Raw genomic sequence first — 9,546 nt, 5'->3', positions numbered from 1 at the left:
AATCACTTATAAAAGTTGGCCACTACCAATAAAGTAGATGATCGTCGTCATCGGAATGGTATGCTCGTTTCCCTAACATATTAAAATATAATATACGGACTTATTACCCCCCCTATAGTAAAGTAACACTTATCTGTACACTTGATCGTTAGAAATTCAAAGGTAATGAAACAATTGACCGACTAAATAAAGAGAGTGATTGACATACCGAATCAGTATTTAGAAATTAAGAAATTCCTAGAACCCAAAGTAATCCAAACAGCTTTAATAATCACAAATTTCTCAGCTGGAAACACTCCTACAAACTACGACCTTTCAAAGATGGGACTAAAGGTCTCTGACACTTGCATATTCTATGAGCCTATGGGATCCACCTTCTACTGCCGTTATGACTAATTTCAATGGAAGGAATCTTCAAGTCTTTCATTCATTTGAGATATGATAATTTTATAGAAATATCCGAGATGTAAATCAGTACGTAAATCAGACCATGCCAGTGGCTCCGTATTACTTAAACATAGAAACACTTTTGGGGCTTAAAGCTTTCGACGCTATGATATTCTCTTCATATTGCTCCCATCATCAGGCAGAACAAAGTGGTATTGTCGAAATGTGGATTCTGAAAACATGTTATTCTGTGCAGACGTATTAATCGATTAGGCACTATATCCAATGATTATGGTTAAAGCTGTGTGTCAAAAAAAAAAAAATACCTATTTCGTATTACCCTAAGTGACCCTCAAAGTCAATCATTTGCTATAGATATATTAGTATCAAGTGCTTCAAGTTAAACATAGAAATATGTAAGGCTTTTTTAAAATAACGAACACATTGAATTCTATTTTTAAATTCGGTACTATTGGCCTTGTTTTTGTATGATTCCAATAGAGGATTGATTTTATAAGGCCTAGATAAATATAATACTTCTCTTCTCATTCATTTATTTGTAACATACATATTATATGTTTTCCACATAATATGATTTTGGGATAGAATCATTTTTCTTCTTTGATCCACTTACAATTATCGCATATCTTTGTACGACCTTTAAGTGAATACTGCATAACATATAGCTACATATTTGTCGAGTTGGTAATTAATATCAATATATTACTAAATATATTAATATATTACTAAAGCATAATATCAATATATGTATATCTGAAAGCCAATGCCAAGTACTAATCCTTATCAATAGAAAATCAGACTTCTATTAAAATAAATAATATAACGGGTTCGCGCATTTAACAATAGATTTCAATATCTTCCAGGAAGACTGAAGCAATTTCAATGCAACAAAAACAGTCCTTGTTCAATTGAGATCAGATTATAACAATGTACTAAAGTTATTTGTTACGCATAATTGTGTTAATTCCTTATGTTTGCCATAACATCAGTTCTATCCTCATATTGTCGCCCATCTATTGCCCTGCCCTAACGCACACACAAACATAAATTCGATCGAGCTTTGAACTCGACAAAATTGAAGTGGCAAGGATTCACCGTTTTTAGCCTGGTCAATTTCAATTTAAATTTCCTAATGCATTCTAATTTCCAAATAATCCTCTCCCCTCTCACACTACCAATACCTATCCACATGCTAACCCGTGTATTTGCCTTTGTAATTCCTTTCATGTTATCTGCTTTATAGATTCTTGCGAGCTATAACAACAACAAATAAAATCCGTTGTTCCAAAAAAACCCCGGTTTTACGTCCCACAGCCACTCATCAATCTTGACAACCAATTGCCGTTCTTTACCTCCCAAGGCAATTTTACAAGCAAGCCCCCATGGACTACTACAACAACAAAATCCGTTGTCAAATGTGCATGACTGGGAATTGAAATTGCGTTTAATAATTAACAATAATAATAATAGTAGTAATAATTAATCTATATACACATTTTTAGACTTAAGTGTGATCTGTAAAATAAATATTTAATGAGTTCAAATTATGAGTTTAAAAGGAACTTACTGATTTTACTGAAAGCAGTTCTTGATAGCAGCTCTTAACAATGTGCAAGTTCATATTTATTCGTTTGCTTTGGAAACTAATATAGTCATTAATTTAATTCAGAATATAAATAAATTTTATTAAATATAATAAAAAAAAAAAAAAGAAAATAACCATTACAAAGATAGAAATAAAAAATCTTACAATAGGAAAGAAAAGAAAAAATTAAAAAAATATTTATATCATTAAGAATATGAAGTACGCCATACTTTTAAAATGTATAAGTATTCCCCTGGGATGCGTCGTTCCTTAAATATTGATGTTTCGAAATTTAAATTTCCTAACTTATTCATAATTTCTTTTGGATTATTTTCACGCAGCAACAGCATATACATAACGCCACGTTTTGACATTATATTATCGAGCTTTTCCAATAATTCATCGACAATTCGTATGCCATTGTGGCCACCAGCCCAGGCACGTATCAGATTATCGCTTGTTGTTCTATTAACATCACAAAAGTCATTATATAGAAACTCTTCATCGGACGTAGCAACATATGGAGGATTGAATATCAACAAATCTATGGAATTTGGGCGTAGGGCATCCACTAAGTTCGTACGTATTGTATCAATATTTGTATCATTTCGTCTGGCTGTGCGTTTTGCAATTGTGCAAGCGAATGGATTGATATCAGTTGCCAAACAAAGTGTTTCAGTTAATATTTTAGCTAAAGCCGTTATAATAATACCAGAACCGGTACCAACTTCCAAGCATATATGTGGCTTTATGGCTCTCAAGTAAGATAAGTCATCTTCCAACGCATCTAGCAATAAAAAAGTATCTTGTGCTGGCTCATATACTTGCGTGAAATCATCTGCTGTTAAATGATTAATAAACGGTGTCTCCATATTAACTTTTATTTAATAAAATATTATAATATTGATTACAATTCTAGGAAATATTTGTACTCAATGCCGAGTCTAGTAATGCCTGCCTTCGACGCTGTTCTTTTTCTATTAATTTATGTAAACCTGCTAAACGTTCCTGGCTATTGGTCAGAATATTAGTTATGACAGTTACCTTATGTTTAACGTTAATGAGCTCTTTCACCTTGTCCGAGAACTCTGGTATATTATGTTGTGCTTTTTCAATTTCCCTTAATTGCGCAAATAGCGCATCCAACTCCACTTTTAGCTCGGCCTGTGCTGCTTTGGTGGCATGTATCCTCTCGTCCAATCTCTCAACGCTGGGCTTGAACAAATTTAAAATGCCTTCAGCTAATATATCACGCGTTTGATTCGTGCAAAAGTTTTCAGTATTTTCGTCTAAGGATGTAACTGTGCTATCAGAATCTTTATCCATTTTTTGAAAGTGAAGTGTAAGTGGAGGATATTTTTTCTGATTTTATTTACAAGTCCAATGGCACAAAATTAATTTGATAACAGCCATGACATATTGAGTATACAGCCAACTTATTTATTATCATTCACAATGCAATTCACAAAAGTTTGTTATATTAAAAATTATTTCAAATTGACAGTTTGCTATAAAAAAAATTATTTTATATTAATTATTATTTTATATTTATTATTGTTCTCGCATAAGCGAGAGTTTGCTCACTTTGTAAAATCCCGTTTTGACGATATCACATTTGTTTGTTGTCATTCAGTCTCTTATTGTGTCTTTGTAGTTGCGATCATAACCTTTCTTTTTTTTTTACTTTATTCTCTTTCCCAGAATTTCTGTTTTTGTAGTTGTGATCGTATATAAAAATGACAAGCGTGTAACCGATGAGTTAAAAACATTTCGTGTCTGTAGCAAAATTTTGTTCTGTTCTCTTATTCACAATAAGATGCGTCCACACCAAAGCGAATGTTTGCGAACGAACGATCTTTTGCAGATGTTCGTTCGTTCGCAAGCGTTCCCTTTGGTGTGGATACACCTATATCACTACTAAATGTTTCTAAATTGCGAATTACGAACTTTAATTTAATATGACTTGTAGCCAAATAGAGGTATTCTCTTGCCGTTTCCAATTGGTAAATCTGGGGTAACTGATTCAATAAGGATTCACTCTTACTACAATATTTATATTTATTTGGTAAATTTTGAGCGAAATATACATAACACTCAAGATTTATTTAAAACACTTAAGATATTTTGCTAGAGTAGCGTTTCATTACTCTAAAATTAACAGCTGTTTTAGATGACTTCACCAATAGAGTATGATATTATTCAATATACAGTCAGGGACAAAAATTTAAATACACACTAAAATTTCCGAATTTAAAGAAAAATAAACATATCACTTAAATTTTAAGTATAAAGTTTTATTTCATTTTATATATTATTAAAAATAAAAATAATAACAATAAATATTTATTTTATTGCAAGTATAACGGTTAATTTAACAAAAATAAAAAAATCATTCAAAAAAAAGTTTAAATACACATGCAACAATTTCAACTGGCGATTAATTTTCGGTTCTTTTATCAGAAAAGAAATATTAGCCGTCATTTTTTCTTTTACAGTTGTAAAAAAGCAGCGTTAAGTCTGCTTGAAAAAAATTGGCATCACTTTTAAAATATGTTAAATACTTTTTTTGTATATGTTTTTTATTGTGTTGTATATAATATAAAATATAAGAATTGTGAACACTAAACATTAATAAATTTAATTAAAAGAAAACAAAATGAATATTAGATTTATTTATGTGTTTAAATTTATTAGTAAATTAAATGCTCATATCACTTTAACGGATTACTGGAATTTTACTCGTATTTTCAGTGAACGTTCGTTCACAATAGACTGATTTTTGAATTTGGCTGCACTAAAACTTAAGAATATAAGTTTTAGTGCAGATCTGAAGATTTTAAGAGCATTGTTGTTGCTTCAACTGCTGTCTTTCGCAAGTTGCGAGTATTTTTTTGCAGCTCTAAGAAAAAAGTTACGGTTACTGTGATTAGAAGTATAAACTTTTTATTAATTGCGTTTTTATTAATGTCAGTGCAAGTTATATGAGTTATATGAACCTTAGTAGTAAAATTAAATTAAAAAAATCACAACTACTTGTGTTACGTGAAACTCTTAAAAATTATTTTATTTTATTTATGTAATGTATAGCAATTGACTATGAACTATACATGAAAAACTTTATTGAAGATTTATATCGTTCTTGATTTGCAAATCTAGATATGCTCCAGATCTGTCGTTTTTTGCACAAATATTTTAAACATTCTAACATGTTAAACATAATCCCAACATTTTATTTGATAGCTACATATATATTAATAACTTACTACAGCTTAAGAAAATAACATATATGGAAATAAAATAAATAACTTTTGGGAACTATTTGGGTCGTTTTCATAAAATTTTCTAGAACTGAAATAGAAGATAGTATTATTGAACTCTGTGCAAGCACGTCGGATGGATGAACGTGACACGTATTGACACACGATAAAGAAGGATATATGTATATTGTATGATATATAAAATGCCCGTACATTACACGCTCTTCACTATGGTTATAGTGTATTCGTATTTACATTCCACAGGATGCTATTATGCTTAACGGTATTTACCAGTATTGTTGATAAAAACAGTATCAGTCAGTAATAAATGTGAGAATTTATACTTATTAGAAGTAAATATACGTGTTATGTTATGACTATGTAGCATGATAACCGCATAAAAATAAATATATCCTTCAAATTAAAGTGCTAAAAAATTTACGAAAGTAGTAGCAAAAGTAGGAAATTTGACAATTGTTTTATTACTTCTATATAATATTTCTTTTGACCAAAAAGAACATGAAATTGTCATCAAATCATCATAAGAGTTCCTATATAGAATGGTCCTTTAGAAGTGTTTTATTGTACACATCTAAAATTTAAATTTTCAAATAAAAGATTAAAAAAGTTTTTTGTAATTGTGAAAGTATTAAATTTTGAAGATTATTATTTAACTAAAATATATTAAATAAAATACTGAATTTATTCGTATTATATATAATGTAAATAAAATACAAAATAACATGTCTGTACTTTCAGTATTGGAAAACACTTTTTCATTGTCCGAACTCTATTGTGAACTAAAAAAAGGATTTCTTCATCACTTGAGCACAAACAAAGAATACTGAGCTAGAAACACTGAGTCACTAAATTTATTACAAATTATTTAAATTAAATTATATACTATATACATACAAATTGAAATTAATATATTCAAAAATACTAACGATTAACAATAATTTCAGCAATTTAAAAATTTTAATTAAATGATAAAAAATTTTTTTTTAATGTACTATGTCTATATAGACATATGGAGAAATATGTGTACTTAAACCACTCAATTAAGCTTTTTTATGAATATATATCTAAAATTGGTTAAATTAATGCTATTAATTTGGCAATTGCAAATTACAACTAATTATAATTCTAATTAATAAAAGAAATCTAAGTGTTTAATTTATATAACATCCGTAGGATATAGTAAATATGTACAGGAAGCATTTTCTGAAAAAAATTACATCGATCTAGAATAGAAATAATAATGGGTATTAGTAACTGATCTCCTAAAGCGTTTATGCATGGTACTCAGTGCCAATCAGTCGCACAAAATCACAATATAAAAATCATCAAATTCCAAACAGCAAGTACTTTCACTATATAGAATGGAATGAAATATAACTAACTATAAGTGAACTTTTGTTTTATATAATTTCATAAATCTATTATATCTTATAAGTCGTATTGAAACATTATCACTTTTTATAATATACTTACTATATATTTTATCTTAGCAAACTTTCCTAATTTTCTTTCATTTTGATGCTTAATTTGTAAATTTTATACGCTATAAAAATTTGGATGAAGTTATACGTATATCTCTTACCAGATCTCCTAATGTATAGTTGGAATTGACAAGGGAGTTATCAACATCAAATACAAAGGTAATACTAATAATGTATAAAATCTCATAATAAACATTTGAATATCGTTGCAGTACCCGCAGCATCTACATCAAGAATCTACTAAGTGCCGATCTGTTTTAAGTTTAAATATTTGCAAGTGTTGGTAAAACAGCCGGAATTATAACAACAAAGTCTATAAATTGTCTATAAATTCTTTATTGCAAGATTGGAATTACGCAAACATTATCATAAACTAAACGTTAGTTATATATGGAATAATTTGCTACAGATAATAATCTCCCATTCGGTGGATGACTAATCAACAAAACATGCGTACCGGTTATGACTCATGTATAAAGGTCTTTGAGACTCATATTATTTATAAAAAATTTTGTTGCTTATTAAATTCTGAGAAAACGAAATGAGTATAATAGGAGCGGTCGGGTCTACATCTCGAAATTACTGTCACGACGAAATGGCATTCAAACTCACCACCTTTATTTGAATTTCACCATTTATAAGAAACGTATTTTACTCAGATTTTCTCAAGATTTAGCTATTACGGTTTCAACAACATTAAAAAAACATCTCAAAATGTTGGCAAATAAATTGCCATATAATTATTGTTTTTTTTTGTTTTAAATTTTATTTCATTTTCAAAACCATTTTTTTTCTCTTCTTATTTACAAAAACATGATCGAGGTTACCATGTCATAAAAGAACTTATTATATTATATTTACTAAATAAGTATGTAATAATAATAATTTTTTTTTTTTTATTTTTTTGTTATAAATATTCAATATTTTTTTTTTGTTTAGTAATGTAAATAATTATTTATTTTATTTATTGCTTTGTTCGTTTTTTTTTGTTTTTGTTTTATAAATGCTTTTGTGTACAAATTACATAAAATATTTTTTTTATAAGGAAAATAAATATGAAATAAGAAATTGTCCTTTTTTACAATAAGGACTGTTAGTATATTTACTTTTTATATATATATTTTTTTGACCAGTTCTATTTTCTGACTATTTATAAAATATAATTAATAAATAAAAATAAATGAATTTATTTACTTGTATTTATTTTTGGCAGAAATTTAGTATAAATTACAATGAAATGAGAAGCAAATTCAAGTGTCACGCCCTACGAACACTGATAATTTATTTTGATCATTTTGCTAGACTTTAGCCGTGGATATGTTTGAAATTCTGCTAGTGGAGAGTTTTTTAAATTTATTAATTTGGAGACCAAAAGAATATATTAATAAAAAATTTTTCACAAATTTTTTCTACGGTTATCCTATCCTCTTTAAATGTTAGAAAATTTGTACTTTTATTGCAGCCAAGACATTATTTATATATTATTAAAAAAAACGCATTATTTTTATCATTTTCTCGTTTTTTGAATAATCTACATATTTAATTTAATCAATTTTTTTAAAAAACATAATTTAAACTGCTTTTTTTTTAAAAAAGAATTATTTTGTTGAAAATATTTAAAAATGCCTTTAAAAAAAAAATTTACTTTGTTGATAGTTTTTAATACAAAAAGCATCTTGCTCTTGCATTTAATAGATATTTAAGTTAAAATATATCTTTGTCTTATAACAGAAATATGTAAATTAAATATTTAAATAATATTTAATAATTAATTTATATTTGTCTGTCCGTCTCTGGATTAGCTATTTCTATTCAATTCAATTCAAAATTAATTTGTAACATAATTTATATTTAATTTTACATTTTTAGATTATCTGCAATTTTGTATTAAGTGTTAAACATTTCTGGAGTTTTTCAAATTTGAAATAGTCCAAAAATTCTATTTCTAAGCTTTGTGAAAGTTTTAACCAAAATCAATATATGCTACTATGAATTCTATAATAATTTGAATACTATCATCCTAAAGTAAATATATGTTGACACATTTAAAATTGCAATAAGGATAATTCAAACTAAATAAACATTTTGGTTTGATTTAGACCGGATTTGGTGTAAATATACTTTATATACATTTAAAACTATACAACACAGAATTTCTAATATATAGCATAATAAATAGCGTATCAATTCTACACATCCACAAATCTTAGTCTTTATACCAGAAACTACATGTAGAAGCAGTCAGGCAATATTTTGTAAATAATACCAGTGACTCGACTCGGGTACTAAATGTGACTCTTAATTTTCTTACTCAACTCCTCTTGTCCCTTATATACTAAATATACAACCAAGTTTCAGCTGTATATTTTTGTTATATTTAACTAATTTGATTTGTTTGATATACTCGTTTAATTTTTTATTACAAAACACTTTTAAAATTGTTTATTCTTTTTTTATTAAGTACATTCAAATTTAGCTGTCTTTTATTTTATTTCAACTTTTCGGTTATTTTTGTAGGAATTTAAAAATCAGTCGGCAAATTAAAAATTCGTTTATTTTATATAAACTACACAACTTTAATATTAATATTTTTTTCTTATTTTTATTAAATACATTATTTGTGGGTTTGTTTTAAATTTCTTTATTTATTCATATTAGCACATTATTATGTTTTTATACTAATAACAATATAAAATGCTTATTAGTAATATTGTTGTATCTTTGTCTTGTGTATATTCTTCTCTCTATATTTAAATTTTAAATATACTTTGTTCTTTAAATAATTTGTACAAGA

General features: G+C 27.2%; 2 protein-coding genes and 1 long non-coding RNA gene across 3 annotated transcripts; 1 reads left to right on the top strand and 2 right to left on the bottom strand.

Moving 5' to 3' along the window:
- Positions 1–2,076: 2,076 nt before the first annotated feature.
- On the bottom strand, positions 2,077–2,889 carry LOC119687012 (methyltransferase N6AMT1). Its single transcript, XM_038101154.1, has one exon. The coding sequence runs from the start codon at positions 2,863–2,865 to the stop codon at positions 2,200–2,202; it is 666 nt and encodes a 221-aa protein (XP_037957082.1). The 5' UTR covers positions 2,866–2,889; the 3' UTR covers positions 2,077–2,199.
- On the bottom strand, positions 2,859–3,766 carry LOC119687013 (SNAPIN protein homolog). The gene is made up of 2 exons (XM_038101155.1): positions 3,578–3,766; positions 2,859–3,501 (listed from the first exon to the last, which is right to left on the bottom strand). Exon 2 carries the CDS (start codon positions 3,317–3,319, stop codon positions 2,909–2,911), a length of 411 nt encoding a protein of 136 aa, XP_037957083.1. The 5' UTR covers positions 3,320–3,501; positions 3,578–3,766; the 3' UTR covers positions 2,859–2,908.
- A 3,003-nt stretch (positions 3,767–6,769) lies between these two features.
- On the top strand, positions 6,770–7,397 carry LOC119687011. Its single transcript, XR_005253070.1, has 2 exons — positions 6,770–6,911; positions 6,965–7,397. It is a non-coding gene; the product is annotated as an uncharacterized LOC119687011 (long non-coding RNA).
- The last annotated feature ends 2,149 nt before the right edge of the window (positions 7,398–9,546 follow it).

The sequence above is a fragment of the Teleopsis dalmanni genome, chromosome X (assembly GCF_002237135.1).
Source record: "Teleopsis dalmanni isolate 2A chromosome X, ASM223713v2, whole genome shotgun sequence".
NCBI classification, from domain to species: Eukaryota; Metazoa; Arthropoda; class Insecta; order Diptera; family Diopsidae; genus Teleopsis; species Teleopsis dalmanni.
The sequence above is the reverse complement of the archived record's forward strand: the minus strand, read 5'-3'. Positions and strand labels throughout refer to the sequence as shown.

Coding starts and splice junctions, on each gene's coding strand:
- LOC119687013 (XM_038101155.1), bottom strand. CDS start 3,319: ATGGATAAAGATTCTGATAGCACAGTTACATCCTTAGACGAAAATACT.
- LOC119687012 (XM_038101154.1), bottom strand. CDS start 2,865: ATGGAGACACCGTTTATTAATCATTTAACAGCAGATGATTTCACGCAA.